Below are 20097 nucleotides of genomic sequence, written 5' to 3' on the forward strand. Positions count from 1 at the left end.
TGACTATAGCAAATAACACTTCAAGCAATCCATACCTTTTGCTGTTCATATTTTTATTTCATATATTTTATAATCGGGTTTAAATTCCATTGTTTTTGATGGAAGAGCACTAACTCTCATTGAAATGATGAGATTAGGCTGCAGTCCTAAACACTACTGGGAGTAAGTCTTCACTGAAAACAGTGGAACTTATTTCTGAATAAATAAGCATGAGATTGCATTGTTAAACACCCTTAATAGTAGGTTTATGCTGTACTTTATTATATAGCACTGTTTGTTCTCTACACAGTTTGCAATTTAATTTTTGGCGGCAAAGACCTTGGTGTTTGATTAATGAACAAAAGTTCTCCATGAACAGGTAAGCATGTATACAGCAGTGAACTTTTACATACAAACTGCTAAGAATACATTTTTTCTTTATATTGTATTTTTGTTGCATTATCTTAGTGTTATAGCATAACCTTTTAATTTCTGTATTAATTTGTGTAAGGAAACAAAGGGTGTCCCCGCACTTACAGTGCAAGTTGTTTCCGACTCTTGGGGTGATGTCTTGCGACGTTTACTAGGCAGACCGTATATATGGGGTGGGATTGCCAGTTCCTTCCCCGGCCTTTCTTTACCCCCCAGCATATGCCGGGTACTCATTTTACCGACCACGGATGGATGGAAGGCTGAGTGGACCTCGACCCCTTTTACCGGAGATTCGACTTCCTCCTTTCGTTGGAATCGAACTCCAGCCGTGAGCAGAGCTTCGGCTGTGTTAGCCGCTTACCACTCTGTGCCACCGCCGCTTACCACTCTGCGCCATGGAGGATCTGTAAGGAAACAATAAAACCACCTAATTCAAGTAAAGATATCTAAAGCAATTCTCATTTACTGTCCATTGAAATAATGAAGAATTTCTTCCATGATATTCTGTTAGTTTTTATTCATGCTTATTTAAGATTCTACCATAATTCTCAGCTCAAGTTCAAACAGATGGCTACATAAGAGCACTTAAAGTCTGTGTTTGCCACAGCTAAATTTAGGCTTTAATCCAGCATAAATTGGCCACAGTAAAGATCTAAAAGCAGTGGAACTGTAGTAATCACTAAATATTCTGTTGCTTTCAGTGTATCTTAGGTGCAGGATTGTGGCACTACTTTTTCCTAGCACAATGATTTTAAACAAACATTTCACCATAGCATTTTGATTTTTTAAAATGTCTCCTCTTAAGAGAGAAATTGAAGTGGTATGGATTCTAATCTCAAATACATAGAGCTCCCTGTAAAGGGTCATACTTAGGATCAAAGTATTAATTTAAAATCACACTGTAATGGAAGATCAGTATTTTTTTTAGAGTAAACCTCACATTATCAACTTCCCCAGAATTATACATAAAGTCATGCTAGAAATAGGCTCTTCTATACTAACATACTTAGAAGTCACAAGTGCAACTTTCAGACTTGTTACCACATTGCAATTCACAATATATTTGTACAGCAAAGTAATCAAATGAGGGAAAGAAGAATTCATGACAGAATTTCCATATCTAGACCCCATTTACACTTACCATACAAATTCTATTGCTATTTTTTTTTCTTTTTTTGCCATCTCTACAGGTAGATTTTCATCCCATGTTACTTCTTCCATTCTTATGTTTGCTGAATAATCTTGTGAGGTAATTGCCTTATATTAACAAACAAATTGTATCTTAAAGATCAAATGGTGTGATATTTATTGTCCTGCGTACATAGAGCTTGGCATGAAGTACTGTTACAAAATACATGTAGAACAAAAATCTCCATCATTTGCATAGTCATTTTATAGCTGAGGGTTGAATTATGCTATTCATAATTAGCAGTTCCCTTTCTGAAGCGTAACGGAAAATTTCCTTGCTTTCCAGTTTGATTATGCTATTTGACCAATTCTGGCAATGTACACAGAATAAAACTGCTTTGGGAAGTAAAATTATCCTGAAAGCTAAGTAACTGCCAGTATCATCTTAGGCATATGCATGGATTTCATCTTCTGTGCAGTTTGAGAAAAGATTAACTGCTTGATCAACGTCTAAGCATCCCTTCTGTAGAATATGCTCCATTTCATTCATCTTCTCTTTCTCCAACTTTCGGATCTGTTCCAACATCATTTCACCCTTTTCCTATTAAACAAAACAAAAAACTAAAAAGATAATGCCTGAAAATAAGAACACTTCTAAAAGTTATTTCATTCACTGTTAAGTGGTTCATACCATAGTCCATGCCTATCCAATGAAGGACCACAGCATAATGTAGCAGGATATCCCCTAACAAGAGTCCTCCTGTTCAGAGCTCCAGCAGACTAGGAAACAACCTCATACTGCTTTCTGGGGTTAAAGGAAACACCTTTTTGTCTTTCCCATGATGTTATATTAAGGGAAAGAGCACAGGTTCAGGACTGGCAGCTAAGAGCTTTATTGCTGTATTAGCCTCAGGGCACACATCTCTCTCCCAACTTCTACTGTATTATAAGCTGCTGTTGTAGGGGCTTCAGCAGGTTAATTCTCTTCCTGCCTTCTGTTTTTTTTTTAACACTTTAAACATTCCACTGGCACAACTGCCCTCTAGGATGGATAACTGTTAGACTTGCAGAGTCTGTGGCTTCAGCCTTTCCCAACTTTTGGGTCCCCAGATGTTGTTGGACCACAGTTCCCATAATTCCTGACCATTGGACATGCTGGCTGGGGCTGATGGGAGTTGTAGTCTAGTAACATCTGGAAACCCAAAGATTGGGAAAGGCTGGTTGCTATAGAACAGGGATGAGGTGCCTGCGGCCCTCAGGCCCAATTTGGCTGGCAGGGGTCTCAGTGTGGCCCATAAGGTACTTTCTAACAAACCACCGATGTCTGGCCCACCTGACATCATTTGTGATATCAGACACAAACATGGCTACAAGGGAATAATCTGGAATTTAAAATGATCTCCTAGTTCCTTTGCTAGAATAAGGTGCCCACTACCCGTTAGAGTGCTTCGTTCCAATAGCAAGAAGCTGTTTGCACTGAAACAGCTGCTAAAATGGAAATTTTCACCTCTGTTTTAGCAGCTGTTTCAGTGCAAACCATGCTATAGAAGCAAGGCATGGAAGCGCTTTGCCAGCCCTATTTCGGGAACTTCCCAAGCTGTTGGGCACTTGGGAAGCACTGCACAAGGGACTTTGACAGATAGGGGGCAACTCGCCTGTCAATCATCTGACCTCATAATGGCATCAGGTCATTGAAAGGTGGGTTGTCCCTTGGGGTTGGGGTCAGATAAGGATCTGGCCTGCTGGGCCAAAAAGGTTCCCCACCTCTATCAGGTATAAAACAGTGTATTATATTGCAGAATTGTGGTAAGCCTCTTTTCTAGCTGCATACCCCACATGAAATTAGTGGACTGTATTGGCTGCAGCAGGTCAATTTTTTAAAATACCTAAAAACAAAACTATCACTGGCAGCATACACCATCTAAAGCTCCACTTTCATGGGGTATTTGGAGTTTCGCTGCCTTTGCTTCAGTACAGGAAACAAGATTGTAGTGTATGCATGTCTCCTCTTGACCTTTCAAGAACTGTTTTGGTCTTGTGATTGAAAGGTTAGATGCCAGAACAGTCTCTACCCTGCAAGAGACTGAAGTATTAAATTCCATCAGTGTTATTCAAGGAGAGCAACTTACAATTCAGGCTAAAGGATTTATGTATTTTAAAGTCCATACACTTCATACCATGCACATTTAACTTAAATCAACACACCTTAGAAGATTCCATCACAACAGCTGCTCTTTCATGTTTTTTGTAGAGTTCATGTCTTCTATCTGGCTTAGTCTGAAATCGTGGTTGCTTTTTAACTGGATCATCAGTACCAAGCACTGGGGAGCTGGTTTTTAGCAACTGGGTAATATTTGGCACAAAAATGAAAGGTTTAAAGACAGACCTAGAGAATAAATTGAAATACCAAGCAAAATGGAAATTAGCAAATGCATGTTGGATGTTGTTTTCCACTGCTCTCCTAAATTATTTAAAGTTTAATTTTTTTTTTGTAGCTCACAGCCACTAAAATACTGTAATAGTCTACTGATGGGATCTAACTCCTCAAGCTACTGGCTTTAATCAGAGATAGGAATATTTTCTATTAAAATTAGTGAGGACTCACTGTCCACTAATGTCGTGATTGACAGGTGGGTTACCCCATACACTTGTCAAAGTTGGCCTGCGGGGTGGGGCCACCTCTCCACTGCGGGGTGGGGCCACCTCTCCATTGTCCTAGAACAAAAAAAATAGCAAGGTATTCCAGCATGTTTCAAGAAAACAGTTTTTCAAAGGAAATCTTTAGTTTCCTGGGAAGAACTGCTGAAGCATTATGCTTTTCCCTTGATAGTTTCTTTAAAATGCATTAAGAATCGTATGTGTTGGCTCACAAGTAACACTAAGCTAAAGTATGGCTTAGTGAGAATGAGCTAGTGTGCAGGTAGCTAGGGAGAAAATCATGGCTGCTTTGTTCCTCCTCCAGTCCTGCTGCTGCTGCTGCAGTACCCAGAGCTAAACCATGGTATGGCTTAACAGCACGTGTGAACCAGGCTCATGGTTTGTGGCACTTCCAAGAAGGTTTGTTCTTGGTTTTACTGTCTGTGGTTTGTCTGCGGCAAACTATGAGCCCAAACCATGGTTTAGCTCTGGATATGTGGCAGCAGCAGGACTGGAGGAGGAATAAAGCAGCCATGATTTTCTTTCTGGGTACCTCCGTGCTCTCTCATTCTTGCTAAGCCATGGTTTGACTTAGCACTATGTATTATTATTGTAACATTACACATTGCGCGGCTCTTTTTGTTACTGGATTTTTTGTGGGTCTTCTTGATACTCTCTATTTTTGTGAAATAGGTTCCTCCATTATGGCTTATTGAAATTTTGGGGCTTTATGTTTAAAATGGTTAAAGGTTGATCATGAGTATGTAAGTTGCTTAAATAAAAGTTAACACAGCTAGGATTATAGTTTTCATGACAAAGTATTAGTATCACCTGTCAGGGTCTGGAGTTCCAGTAAAGAAATGAATGCAAGGGAGGCTGGGTTCCTGAGGAAGTATGGAAACCATGCTTCCAGTGGTCATAAAGCCTCCTTCCATATTAATGCCACTCTCCTTATCCCGAAGGATTGTCATCATTGTTTCAGCTGTTATCATGCCTATGCAAGACAAAACATGAGTTTTATATGCAAACTTACCATTGTTAACTAAATAGCACCCATTCATAAACCACATGCATGTTTGTTATAAACTAAGCAATGTTTAGGGAAGTATAAGTGTAAAACAGAAATGACAAACAGAGCTGCACCATTATACTGCAAAGACAAAACACTTTCCTGTGAGTATTAAAAAGTAGTGTTTAATGAAACATCCATCAAAAGTCATCCAAAGATGTCCAACACATCCCACAAGGTTTTCTTCTGGAAAAGCTAGAGATGTTACAGAGAAATCGCTTCTCTCTCTACACAAGTGCTCTTCTGAAGGAGACAAAGGATTCATCCGTCCAGCATCCTGTCTCCAGCAGTGGCCATATAGCGGCCTCTGAGAAGCCCACAAAATAGGTCATGAAGGAAAGATCTCTTCCTTGTCATTTCTCCCCAGCAGTTTTCTGAGATAGACTGCCTCTGAATATACCATGCAGCAGGATGAGGCAACTTGTTTCAGGTAGCACCATGTGGGGCAGGAATTGGTGTCTGAAGGAATGCTGCTGCAGGAAGACTTTTTAAAGTGTTGGCCTGGGGAAGTGGGGGAAGAATGCCAGCTGTTCTCTGCTGCAGGTAGAAAAATGTCTTGGGTCAGTACTAGTTGATAGACCTATCCTCCATGAGTTTGCCGAATTCCATTTAAAACCAATAAAGCCATGGCTATCTGTAGCAGTGAATAGTATAAATTATTTATGCACTGTGTAAACTATTGTCTTTTGTCTCTCCTATAATTTACTACCAATCAATGCCATTGATTGTGTTACATGAAAACCTTTTATGTACTTCTTAATCATATTTTAGTGTTCTAGTGTTTAATGAAAATCTTTACATACTTTCTTAATCATGTTTTTTCATATAAAATAAATACTTCAGCCCATAAAAAGTGCTCTAACCACTTGATCATTTTTGTTGCCATTTTTGGTACCTTCTAAAGAATAGGAAATTATTTCTCCCTGCTACACTTTAGAATTTCCTGACAATGGATGGCTTGCTTTCTGACTTCTTTGGGTGTTCAATTTATTATTGGAAAGCACAAAAATAAAATGAAATGGATGGCTGGAAGTCAACCTGCAAACTTGCAAACAAAAGGGAAGAGAACCATACTACATTCAGTGTAGAACTACCAACTTGCAAGTAGCCAAAGTTGCCCTACATGTGAAAGACGTTTCTCAGTATTCTGGAATTCCCAATATTATGGTTGAGAGATAGTATAGAAATACTGTTTAAAAAAACTGACTAAACTCAAATAGATAAAATTTAATAAATTTAATAAACCAGGCACATCAACAAAGTAATGTATTTGAAATAGAAAATTGGATACAAGACATGTTGAAGATATATGATTAGAAATAAGTAGTACTGAACAGACATGGGGCACACCTATTCCTTCCCTGTACAGCAATACTTAACAAAGTAAATGCATTCTTGGACATCACTTCTTTAACAGAAACTTTGGTACCAGAGGAAGGAATAACATGGAAAGAATAGGGACTGCTGCAATTGGGAGCATTGGGCCTCAGCAGAATGAATATTGAAATGGGTACAATTTTATTTGGGCTTTTTTCCCCCCCCAAACACATACATGCAGTTTTGATACACGTATAGTAAGCAAACAATACCAAATAATGGCTGTTGTAAGAATTTCAAAGGTTGGAAATGTTCAAACAATAACGTAGTACTCTGTTAGTACCCTGTATTGTAATGCTCTTTTCTAAAGCCAAAATCATCTGAGGGGAGCCTTCCTTGAAGAGATGCAAACTGTAGCTAGAAAAAGGATGGGGAACCCAAGGGGGGCCTTATGTGGCCCTCCAGGACTCTCTACCTGGCCCTCAGGACTTTCTCCAGGCCACACCCCCTACCAGGCCACACCCCACTCCAGCCTTACTTCCCATGCTCCTTAAGTTTTTTTGCCTGAGTGAAATGCGTCCTTGGTCGCTGATTATGCTTCTTGCTTTCCTGGATGAAGGAAATATGTATAGAAACTAGCTTCCTGCACAAAGGTAACATTCACATTTGTTGCTTCGCCCACTTTTGCCTCTGACCATGTTCACCTTTGCCTATGGTCTCAATTAGAACTGGCATGTGGTCCCCAGAAGGTTGCCCAGCAGGGAATGTGACCTTTGGGCTAAAAAAGGTCCCCTACACCTAAGCTAGGGGACGTATGACCTCTTCTGAATCACCCAGCTGTTGTGTAGGCCTTGACTGGGCCAAAAAACAGTACAGAATCCTGTTCAAAAGAATGAACTTTTTTTTATTGGTCTTGGTGGGTAAATACTATTCTTTTTTGCTAGTAGCATCAATGTAAATAATCTTTGTATTTCTTGGATCGCAAGCTTGCCACAGACAACTGAGAGAGAGAGAGAGAGAGAGAGAGAGAGAAGACAAAGCGACAGGGCAAAGAGAAAAGTACTGATCTAGCTGGAGATTGCACAGATAAAAAGATAAAAGTGGGTGAGAGAACTGCTGTTACAGGCTGCACTTAAAAGTACATCTGGAGTCTGAAAAAAGTCAACAGCCTTTTAAGTGCCTTTAAGGCAGAAATATATTTGTAATAATAAAACCCTTGAAATGTGCCTTTCTTCCTCTCTCTTCAAGTAAAAAGAAATTAACAGATCTAATATTTTGAAGAGCTGTCCAACTACTCATAAAATTAAATGTCACCATGTGCAATGGTATTACAAGGAGACATTTTAATCAATTATCTAAGCATACAAATGTAGTCATGATTCAATAAAGGTACCTGTATGCTTCTTCAGTAGTTTATAGCCTTCACAGTATCTGCCTCTGGTAGTAGTCATCCTGGCAGTATTTACATATGAATAGGTAGCAGCAAAATCAAATTCTTTTTTGCCATCCCACCAGCCTTTGCTTATAGCATAACTCCTTATTTCTGGATGCTCACGATCCATCTTGGTTGTTATTGATAGTTGATTGGAAATATTCCGTACTCCTCCTGTTGAAAAGTGTGAAAACAAGTCTCTTAGGCTGCCCCGATGAACTTAGTGGGACTTTTTTCTGAGTAATCATGCATAGGATTATACTGTTAACTGTACAGACATCTGAATCTGACCTTTATGTAGAACAAAGTTTCTTTTTATTATTACTTCTATCATCATCATGAGAGCCAGTGTGGTGTAGTGGTTAAGGTGTTGGACTACGACCTGGGAGACGAGGATTCGAATCCCCACATAGCCATGAAGCTCACTGGGTGACCTTGGACCAGTCACTGCCTCTCAGCCTCAGAGGAAGGCAATGGTAAACCACCTCTGAATACCGCTTACCATGAAAACCCTATTCATAGGATTGCCATAAATCGGAATCGACTTGAAGGTAGTCCATTTCCACTTCATCATCATCACAATCTACCAGTTTCATCTTGTTTTGTTAGCCACTATTCTGACAGCAGAGATTGATCAGTGAGCAAAATAACTTCACCTGAATAAGGAACTAAGCTGGCTTTCTATGAAACCACACTAGCAGCAGTGATGTGCATTTTGTCAATATAGTAGCACACAGAAGATAGCCACATGAAGGTCATACAATCATAATCTACTAAGACTTGAATGGAGTGAAGATTATTATCCTTACCTTCTACTTTCTCTGCAGCCCAATACTTTCCAGAGGTTTCCAGTATCCAAGCTTCCTTTCTGTCTGCTATCAGAAAACTATTATGGTATGTAAATGCCATATGACTCTCCATACAGTTTCCACCTTGGCCATACTTGTCCAGCAAGTCAGCAATGACACTGACAGCTTTTTCTGCAGTATCAGCTCTTTCAAGCCCAAGCCTAAAACCACATTGAACTGTTATCTTTTTGTAAGATTCTCATGCGAGTTGAATTTGAATATTATTTCACATTTACTCAATCCAGGAGATTCAGGTACAGGTTAAAAATTATACATGTATCTCATCCTGGATCAGGCGTATTACAGTTAGTGCTATAACAGAAGTTTTAATGGAAAAAAGACTTCCATAAACATATAGCACAGCATCCTAGCATCCATGGAAACATCACCATTCACCTAGTATGGGTATATGTGACAATTCTCCCCTTCCCCCCCAAAAGCCTGAGTGCGTTGGGACAGGTTAGGAAGGCAAATGAGGAAGATCAGTCCTGAATGCTCTTGCTGATGCTTCTTCCATACAGCTGTGAGAACTGACTAGACTGGCATAAGGAAAACAACGGAGACAGCTAACTAGACTATTGGCCAATGGATCCTTCATCGAGGGGAAAGGTATGTTTGAGATTTCTTTGCTTTAGAACTGACCTGAGTCAAATCTAGAGCGAAGAAAGCTCTTTACATAAAGATTTGTTCCACCAGTAAATAAGCAAACAGAATGACGGGGCTACTTCTAGAAAGCAAAACCCCAAACAAGGTTTGTTAGCTGCCACGACATACAGATGCCAGCACACATTGTTAGAGCAACCAAAAAGTCTGTGTATTTATTCATTTCAATATTGAACAAGATTTTCCTAGCAATACTATTTCTACTGTTTGTTGAAATTAGCAGGATGTCTTTATGAGAAGCTAGTAGACTTCATAGTATCTGGGCTAGGCACAAATAATCCATCCCATAATCAGGTAACACATTTGTTTTTCTTTCTAGCAAGACCATGACACTCAGCATTCTGCTTTGAGGCATAATCTACCCCAGGCCCTATGCCTATCCTAACACTTAGAATTACTGCAAAATGTGTGAAACATCAAAATTATAACTTGCATATGTGAAAGAACAGGTGGCTATTTACACAAGTTATAAAGTGTTGAGGACATACAAGTGTTGATGAGAGATTAGTTCATGCGTGAACTGGGCCATCAAGTCTCACTTTCTGCATGATTTTAAAATAACATTTTATATAGCAAATTTAATGCAGATTGTCTGCAAACCTGACAAGATCCATGCCTAGGAGTGCTTCATCATCAGAGACTTCTTCTTTCCCCCACACTGCTTCATTCCCAATGCAAACTCCATGCTCATTGGCCCCCATTTCAGCACCCCAGAGCCAAGATGGACGACTCAGAACAACTGCATACGTTTCTGGTGCTTGTTCAATTTCTATATAAGTACACTGCAATAAGAATAAAAATGATTCCAGAAAATACATAAGAAGAACACTTCCTGAATTCCATACAATGGACTGGATTAAAAATGGTGTGAGTGGACTTCCTAGCCCCTCCTTTTGGGCCCCTCACAAAGACTTTCCAGAGGTTTTGGAGACTCTCCTGAATAGCACTGGATGTGGTATGGGAGGCTGTAGTGGCAGGAGGGAATCAACAAAAACCAGGCTCTTTGGGATCCAGCCAAATATTTTCATTGACCCTGGTATTATTTTTGAAGGCTAGGCAATGGTTCAGTGGTAGAGCAAATGCCTTGCATGCAAAAAGTCCCTTTTTTAATGCCTAGCATCTTCAGAGAAGGCTAGGAAAGATTCCTATCTAAAATACGGTGGAGCCACCACTGACAGTCACTGCTGGCAATACAGACAGAGCTAGACTGACCAGCAGAGCTTGGAAGATTACTTTTAAAAAGTAATAAATTACAGTTACAGTTACATGGCCCAAAAAAAGTAGTAATTGCCGTTACAATTTACAATTGCTCTGAAAGTAACTGATTACTTTTTCTCAAAAGTAATCACTACAGTTACATTTCAGTTACTTAAAAAAACACGTACAAGGTGCTGGCCTTGGCTGCTGCACATCTAAGTAGCCTAAAACAACATTAAAAATAAGCACACACACACAGAGGGTAGTAGAATAAAGTTTTTTATCCATAAGATTAACAGAATGGCATAACAGAATCTCACATCCCCCCACCCCATCCCACCCCCAGCAATGATGAAACCCCAACACACATATTGCATAGAAGCCCAATTTGAAGCACATGATTTTTATTCACAAATCAGAGGAGCAGAAGACTTCCCCTGCTCCTCCCCCCCAATTAATGCACAAAAGTAATGCTGGAAACATTACAATTACTCCTCAAAAGTAATGAAGTTACTAGTCGTTCTATTACCAACAAAATGTAATGAAGTTACCCACTCGTTACTCAAAAAAGTAATAAATTACAAGTAATTCGTTACTTGTAGCTAGTTACTTCCAAGCTCTGCTGACCAGTGTTGTGACTTGTATTGTAATGGCCTGCATTCTTAAGGAAGGCCATGCTTCTTCCTCTAAACTTTTCATAATTGATGTCTGTGAATGGCTACCAATTCCAGTCAGTTGTTGCACCAGCATGTGATTTCACTTTGGTAGAATCAAATATTTGTTCCACTGTATCACCCTTAAAGTTGGAGAAAACATCCTAATATGGCTTTGTTTTCATTCTAGATGCTTTGCTCTTACCTGAACTTTTTCTCCTGGGCCATGAATTGCACCAGGGAAGTACACAATCTCCTGGACTTCATCAGAGGGCCTGTCTGAATTTTTTCCAAAGATGATCCTGCTGCCAATTGTGGCTGGAGGCAGAGCCACAAACGTATCACAGGAGGAAGGTTCAGTGATCATGGAAGCCATCCTAGAAAATTAGTAAGATAAACAAGTACTTTGATAGTGTTACATAAATCATAATACTTTTGATAGGGAAGGTAGTCAGTTTTATGAAAAATATAATGGGGTTTATTGACATGGGCTACATGTGTGGATTGTGCAAAACAATCAAAATATGCATTGTAAACCAAGCGTGTTGAATTTATGCATGAGAGACACAATCCAAGTCCAACTTGCGCCGGGCTGTGGGGAGGTGGATATGGCGGACCCCTGGCTGACCTCGCAGGCTCCCATCATGGCCAGGCTCTACCAGCAGAAGCCCCCTGTCCCGGCTGAGCCATGGTGCCACTAGGACCCTGCTGGTGCCACAGGGGGTCTGCCTGGGATGGCCAGCCTGGCAGAGAGCCAGTGGTAGCCCCAAAAACAGGGCATTCCAGGGGTGTGGTGGGGGAGCCACAGGGGGGACTTACACAATATCCAAGGCCCCCTCGAAGTGCTCCCGCGGGTCCCAGTCCCCTGAGAATTTTGCTGGCGAATAGGCCGGCGCAGTAAAAATATTCCTATGGTGGCCTATGGGGACCACTTACTCCTCGGTAGGCCAGTTCATGGGAGCCAGCTCTTCACTGCCGGTTCCCGTGAACAGCTTCCAACACAGCCAACACTCAACCTGAGAGCTTCCGGGACCACCACTTCCGGTAAGAAGCCTTTCTGTTCGCTCTTGTAGATAACAGAACACAATAACAAATACGTGATTCAATTTTCCATGATTCGGAATTCTGATCCTCGCATATTCAAGCTGTTTCTGTCTAGCATCTGCCAGTTTCAGAAAGACTGCAGCAAAAGGCAATAAAACAGGCAATAAAACAGCGGCAGTAGGGCAAACAGAATCCCTATAGCTGGACTAATTGCCGCCATTAAACTGTGTGTTCGCTACTTTCTCTGCAACCCTCAAAGAGCAGCTATTAAGTAACCTGATCCAAGACGACCCTAGGACAACGCTGAAAGCAGGCTGATCCCCCTCTCACTCACTCACTCATCCATCAATACGTGTTTTTCTTGTTGAGTTCGCTGCCGTCTCGCTGCCGTCTCTCATTAACGCTTATATATTAAGTTGTAAAGCATTAAGCATAAAGCATTAAGCTGTCTAGCAACAACCTCTCTAATACTGACTAAAGGAGTCAAATAATAGGAACTTAATGGCTCTTTCAAAGAGAAACCTTTATTTACAGGGAGCGATGCACGGAACGGATATCCCTCCAGCTGGCGTCCAAACAAAAATAACAATTTTTTTTCCAAGTGAAGGCAATACTTCACAATTGAGGCTGCAGTCCCCAAAAGCTCAGAGAGCACTTACATCATCGGAATCGACCCATGATTGGACACTTGAACACAGGTTTTTTACTAATTTAATTTACTAATGCCCTCCCAGACGAGATACGCCTGGCGCCTTCTTTGTTATCTTTTCGGCGCCAGGTAAAAACCTACCTTTTCACCCAGGCTTTTTAAACATTTTAAATTTAATTTTAAACCTAATATGGATTTTAATTTATAAACTCAATGGCAATTCTATTTTGGATTTTTATCATGTTTAATGTTTTTAAAATTGTATTATATTTTTCACACTTGCTCATATTTTAATTGTGATTTTATTTGTTGTACACCGCCCTGAGAGCTTTCTGCTATAGGGCGGTCTAGAAATGTAATTAAATAAATAAATAAATAAAATAATCCTAACTCAGTGGATAATGCTGCTAAAAGTCTTGCTGAGGAATTAATAGATGCAGGATTTCACTCTAACATGAACTCACTTTACTCAATCTGTGAAGGCCCGCCTTCGGAAGTGTTAACTATTGATTCCTATCAAACTTTGGAAGATCAACACTTGCCCCCTAGTGGTAATATAAAGCAGTCAATTTTGCCTGTGGACGACGTGCATTTAAAAATACACTTGGCATTATTAGAGGAAGTCAATTGTGTTAAGACTTATATCTCAGAGACTAACAAACTACTTACCACCTTGGTACAAGCGATTGGCCCTATTCTAACAAACCACCAAGAAGTACGAAATCCTGACGGTCTGCCCAATGCTAAATGCAAAAGCAATGACAAGTTGGCAAAGAGGACCCCTCCGGTGCACGCTGCCAGTAAGCAGACTAAGAAATCCAAAAACATCAAGAATCCCAAGCCTGCCAAATGTAAGAAGTTCAACTTTAAACCACTGTTCAACTTATTAGACTCACAAACAAAAGTAAACAACTCCAAATTTCACCAGAAAGATGACCAAAGGAAACCTGTTACTATGCACTCTCCAACAAGGTCTGCTCCAAAAAGTAAAGATTGTGCTATTGGCACCGGAGATGACAGCGATCTTCTCACCGTTAATAATATGGACAACTCTACAACATCGTCACTCTCAACAGATACCAGACCGATTTTACCTTCAGAATACTGTAAAACTCACTCCTTTTCGTGGAACTTAGTCCTTCAACCTTCTAAATTGGTATTCTCCTACAACCGGTACAAACGTGGGATCACTATAGACCATCCAAGTATTTCCTTCTTAGACAGATGTATCGAAAAGGCTCTACATCCAGGGCTACGTACCAATTACATCAAATCTATGAAGGACATTTCTGCCAACTCCCACAAGCGGCGCCTGATAGTGACTGTACACTCGCAACATCATGCCAATCAAATCTATCATACAAGAGATTCCCTTTTAAGGAGAAATGGCATCATGATTCAGAGATACTATCTTAACAAGGCTCCACCTGGACCACTGGTTGCCTTATATGCTCCTGTGAGACAAGAGGGCAAACAGTCTGCACTAACTCTGAACACTGATTCCGCTTGTCACCACTCTACATCTACATCCTCAGAGACAACTTTTCGACATTCGGGAAATGGCAAGGAATCCAAATCGACAAGGAGCCATATGAATGAGCTTGAACCAGAGGAGACTTTACTCACAGATCTGTATACCCAGTTGCCGGATACTGAGCAATCGACCCTAATTAATAGGTTCTATCGACTGATTGCACATTGCAAAACAACAGCAGCTGAGGTGGACTTACAAAACAAACTGTTGGAGACAAAAATCGCTGGAGGGGAGTCACTATGTAAATCCCCTTTAGTACAGGATGCCATCATTAATTCCGATAACATACCCAGAACAAGTACACTCTTTAAGCCTATTTTGGTGGGAGATAAATGGGATAATGTGAGATTTTTATATCCAGAAGAATTAGGTTCTCCTTCCCATTCAAGCGAGATAAGTCAGAAGAATAAACTTTCTCAAAATTATAGAATAAACGGAGAAACGTTGGAGGACAGTGCAGTTCCCAAAAGGCGAGCCAACTGAAATCACACTACATACGGAAATCATAAACCAGGCAATGTGCCCACCGCCCTGATTTCTCCTCTGGCATATGCAAAAAGCCTTCCCCCCAATAATGAAGCCCTACGTCTACTCTCCTGGAACATCTCAGGATGGAATTCTAAACTAAGTGACCCAGAATTTCTTGATTTTCTAAATCAACACGATATAATCAGCGTACAAGAGACCTGGTCAAAAGAATCGCCTATACTAAATGGATATTCTATCTACCATTTACCTGCTCACCACTCAGGCAAAATGAAAGGCAGGGCTAAAGGGGGTTTGGCAACATTTATTTCTACCACATTGACGGCCCAACACATGGAATTACAATCACTGGATAACATAGCAATGGCAATCCTCCTAACATTTAAATCTTTGTCCATTGTGATCATCAACGTTTACATGCCACCCTCATTCGTGAGAGCACAGTTGGACATGTGCTGGGGAGAGTTGGACGAGTACATAACGGAGATTGTGCATTCCTTCCCAAACGCGGAGCTAATTTTGACCGGCGATTTTAATGCCAGGATTGGAGTCTCTGGTGACTCGCTTTTTGCTTCCAATCTATGGCAAGGAGAACAATCTGAACAGCATGATCCTGTACATGATAGAGTCTCGAAGGACGCTAAGATAAATTATGGGGGGATTTGTCTTGCTCGCTTGGTTGGCAGTCATGACCTGCTAATACTAAATGGTCTCAGGCATTTTGTGGATATCGGGGAATTCACTTTCATTTCTACCCGTGGAAGCAGCGTGGTAGATTATATTATAGTAACAAACCATCTTCTGAGGTCAATAACTGAATTTGGAGTAGGAACCAGACAAACCAGTGACCATCTCCCTCTCAATCTTACATGTCACATTCCTGAAACAACCCACTTAAACTCAGAATACCATCCCATGCTGAATAACATATACTTAAGACTTAAAAGAACGATATGGACGGAAAACTTAAGCTTCAAGATTGCAATTTTCCTTAAGTCCACATGGGCCATGGATATTCGTGGACGGGTCGTGCAAGATAACAATTTACACACATGCCTTATCTATTATGGGCAATTACTTGCACGCATAACTTCTATTTTGACCCCAAAAATCACTAGAGTTAGGAAGAATTTAAGCTCCAATCCTAGATGGTTTGATAGCGAATGCTTAGAGCTCAAACGCAAACTGAGGAGTATATATTCACAATACCACCTAGATAACGCGGAATCCCTTCCCAAGGATTATTATGTCATAAAAAGAAAATATAAACTGACTTTGACCAGTAAGAAAAGACAGGCCACTCGGGATGAATGGAATTTGCTTATTGATGCGGCTAGATCCAAAGACTCAAAAAAATTTTGGTCCATCATTTCCGCTTCTGAAAGATTTACATCACACTCCTTTTGTAACATACCGCCCCATAAATGGGAAAAATACTTCAATGATCTTTATGAAGCCAATGGTGTTACTAACATTGACCCCAACATCTCTTTTGATTGCACCAATCTCCCACAGTGGCCCCCCGTTACGAGTAGAGAAATAACTGACCTAATTACAAGGCTCAAATCATCCAAAGCCCCTGGCCCAGATAATATTCCCCCGGAACTTCTGAAAAATTTCCCTGACTGGTGGGCACCGATCCTTTGCAGCTTATTTACCAAAATAAATAACACCGGTCAGATTCCCAAGGCTTGGCAAGAAGCAATAATCGTGCCTATATACAAAAAGGGTGACAGAGAGGACCCGTCCAACTATAGACCAATTAGCTTGCTTTCTGTAATAGGCAAGCTATATACATCCTATTTAAAAGCTAAACTTACTAGTTGGATGGAAGGAGAAAGCATATTAGGCGATGAACAGGCTGGATTTAGGAAAGGTCGATCTGTGATAGACCACTGCCTTCTCCTAAATCACCTTGCAGAGAAGTATATGTCACATCGAGGCAACGGTCTATATGTGGCTTTTGTGGATTGGAAGTCCGCGTTTGACTCTATTCCAAGAGACATTCTTTGGAATAAACTAGCACGCTCCACCATAGATAAAAGGCTATTTTTTCTAATTTATAATCTACATCAAAACACCACTTTAAGAGTCCGATGTGGAAGGGATGGAGGCTTAACGAATTCGATCCCTGTCAATAAAGGGGTAAGACAAGGATGTACGTTAGCCCCTCTACTGTTCAATTTATTTTTGAATGATCTCAAATCCAACTGCATATCTCAAGATCACCACATGCCAAAAATTGCGAACCACTTTTGTCCTCTTCTCCTACATGCTGACGATGCTGCACTCCTCTCTCTTTCGAAGATTGTATGAGTGGGGCTTTAGTCTAATTGCGTCTAAGTGAGACCGCCGCATTAGCGAAGTGCCGTAAAGCAGGGCCCTACTGTATATACAGCATGAGTGTATGTTTGAAGACACACAAAGAGGCTTCCTGGGAAACATCCTATATTACTACCAGTTTAGTGAAGGGGGAAAAGAAGTCTGGGAAACAGTGCTACTTGAAAGAAAGCACTATGCTGTGTAGAATTTTATGTGCCTTTTCCCCACGTAAAAGTGCCATTGGTACTAACCCCACAATTCCCACTATCTGTTCCATGGAGATGTAGACCTCATAGAGATCAGGTGGCTTTCCCCACAATCCAGTGTAGAATGGGTTGGACAGGGGATACAGAATGAGAATTTCATGTGCACATGAGGAATAGGAAGGAAGAAAAAATGTACAGAGGGGTAGTCTGTTGCAGTAAAACTCCTTAAAGACTGGATCAAATCCATGTACATATGGGTACAGGAAAAAAATGGTAAAGAGTGGGTCCTATTGGCTATAATATTCAAGACAGCCTGTGACATTACTACGCAAAGAGTGACCGAAAGCACAGTGACCATTCACAACAGCAGTAACTGGCAATAACATAATTCTTCTGAATTACCCTTGGAACTGTTGGAATCCTAAACCAGCACAATCAAATTTATCAATACATTTATGTCAAGAATTCAGGCTGGAGGTTTCCTTTTAAGTTTTCTTATTATTGGGAAATGGTGACCTTCAGGTCAGACTGTACTTCATGGCTTTTTGGCCCCACTATTACAATTTTTTCCATGTAATCTACTAATTGAGGATTAATACTTCATGCATCTGATGATGTGGCTTCTAGTCCATGAAATGATGTGCCACAATAAACCAGTTAGTTTTTAAAGTTCAGTGAGGTTCTAACCTTCCCCAGTTAGCATAAGTTACAGCAGATGTCCTAAATTTGGTGAATGTGAACATACATGTGAAAGTTAACAATCCCAGACAAAAAACATTGGTAGCTGTGTTCATCCATTAGTGAAAAAAAATCCAAAAGTCACAGTAGGATAACACTTTTATTACGATCAACTAAAATAGCACGAAGTTGCAAGCAAGCTTTCATTCTCTAGAACTCTTCAGGCTGGAACAATTTCCTGAGGTATATGCATGTTAGCTTGTTGTGGCAAAAAAACAAAGAGTACTGTGGCACCTTAAAGACTAAAACCTTTATTATTGCATGTGTTTTTCTGGACCAAGCAAGCTTTAGTCCACAAAAGCTTACACCGCAACAGGTAATTTTCTTAGCCTCGTCTAAGGTGTCAGGACTCTATTACTATTGTTCTTCAGGCTGAATGTTATGCAAAACAATAAGGAGGAGATTCAAGAGAAAGTGGTCATGGTGCCCTAGAGTCCTGTTTGATGCAGTGCTGATGGAGTTGTGCAGGCTCCATTAATTCCAGACTAATTTTGAGAGCGTCTAAAAATTAAGAGATATACCGAACAAACATTGGCAGTTACCTAAACTGAGATTTCTGGAGAGGTAAACAGGAAAAACAAAATAGTCTTGTGGAACTTTAGACCGAAAAACGTTATTGTGGCGGAAGCTTTCATGGACTGGAAGCCCAATTCATGCATCTGATGGTGAAGTGTTGGACCGTAGTTCAGGGAAGCTTATGCCCAAATAAATCGATCAGACTTTAAAAGTGCTTCCTGTCCTGACTCTGTTTTTGCTACTTACGTTTGTTGGGTACAATTCTTAATTTTTTGACATGCCAGCATTCACAAGGGGGGGGGGACTTACTTATACCAGCGAACGCTCTCTGTGGGCGTCTAAGGTACAAGGAGAGATCGGGAAGCCTACCCGTCCCTTGACAGCTTCAAGGCTGCCCGATCCAGGCGGAGCCTTACGGGGGACTGCGTCAGCTTCTGCCTGCGCACCAGGCATGGGCTTCGGCCTTGCTCGCTTTACAGTCCGTCGACGTCTCTCGATAAAGCAGGCGCTGTTCTTCCTCACCTTTTCCGTCACTGTGGCTCTGGTTTCAGTTCTGAGGTAGAATAACAAGCAGGAGGGGAGGAGTCCAAGGCCCGGGCCGACTCCTCCTTCTCCAGCCCCAGGAAATATTGCCGCCTGCCCCGGAAGACCCGGGTCAAAATATGAGCTTGTCCGATCTGGCGCCGTGAATACCATACCGAGACGTCCCTCTTCCGAGGGGGGGGGTTGTCATAAAAGACCGTTGCCTGTCGTCCCTCACCCCCAAAGACTTCATTGCCTGCTGCCGCCGCCGCCGCCGCCATCATGGGGAAGTCATTCGCCAACTTTATGTGCAAGAAGGACTTTCATCCCGCCTCGAAATCCAATATCAAAAAGGTGAGCTGACGTCGCTGTTTTCTTCGGAAAGCGCCCCCACAAAACCAGTGGCTTCTTTCCCCCTCCCCTTCCCCTGGGAGATTGGGTTCACGCCGACAGGCTGTGTGTGAACGCTTTACAGTGCAACCCTATACATGTCTATTCAAATGTGAGTGAATTCGATGTGGCTTACTTCCATGTTATAACGATTGCAGCCTTAATGGGAGCAAACCTTTGAAAACTCTCTCCAGATAGTTCCCATTTCTCCCTGAAAAACTCTTTCTCCTGAACATGCACCTGGGGAAACCTTGGTACACAAGGCCCAGTCCGATCCTTACTTGTCCTGGAGTAATAATTTCAGGCTTCCCCTTCTGTTTCCCAGCCTCTGCAGA

At 41.1% G+C, this 20097-nt stretch overlaps 2 protein-coding genes across 4 annotated transcripts in view; one reads left to right on the forward strand and one right to left on the reverse strand.

Annotated features, from left to right (window-relative positions):
- Positions 1-36: 36 nt before the first annotated feature.
- SCRN3 (secernin 3) lies at positions 37-19463 on the reverse strand. 3 transcript variants are annotated; one of them, XR_009760469.1, is made up of 9 exons: positions 19220-19463; positions 11561-11732; positions 10106-10287; positions 8804-9003; positions 7956-8168; positions 5008-5170; positions 3745-3925; positions 1553-2140; positions 37-815 (listed from the first exon to the last, which is right to left on the reverse strand). XR_009760469.1 is itself a non-coding variant. In XM_061608454.1 (8 exons), exons 2-8 carry the CDS (start codon positions 11729-11731, stop codon positions 1985-1987), a joined length of 1266 nt encoding a protein of 421 aa, XP_061464438.1. In that variant the 5' UTR covers position 11732; positions 19220-19463; the 3' UTR covers positions 824-1984. The 3 variants fall into 3 exon arrangements, 2 of the variants coding, with proteins under 2 accessions (XP_061464438.1, XP_061464439.1); XM_061608454.1 differs by lacking the exon at positions 37-815 and having other exon boundaries at positions 824-2140; XM_061608455.1 differs by lacking the exon at positions 37-815 and having other exon boundaries at positions 824-2140; positions 19160-19463.
- The window catches only part of CIR1 (corepressor interacting with RBPJ, CIR1), a 28084-nt gene continuing 27307 nt past the window's right edge, over positions 19321-20097 (forward strand). Inside the window, exon 1 of the mRNA XM_061608456.1 lies at positions 19321-19726. Coding sequence (XP_061464440.1) covers positions 19655-19726 — 72 coding nt within the window. The 5' untranslated portion in view covers positions 19321-19654. The remainder of the gene's footprint in view (positions 19727-20097) is intronic.

This window comes from Rhineura floridana, chromosome 2 (assembly GCF_030035675.1).
Source record: "Rhineura floridana isolate rRhiFlo1 chromosome 2, rRhiFlo1.hap2, whole genome shotgun sequence".
Classification (NCBI taxonomy): Eukaryota; Metazoa; Chordata; class Lepidosauria; order Squamata; family Rhineuridae; genus Rhineura; species Rhineura floridana.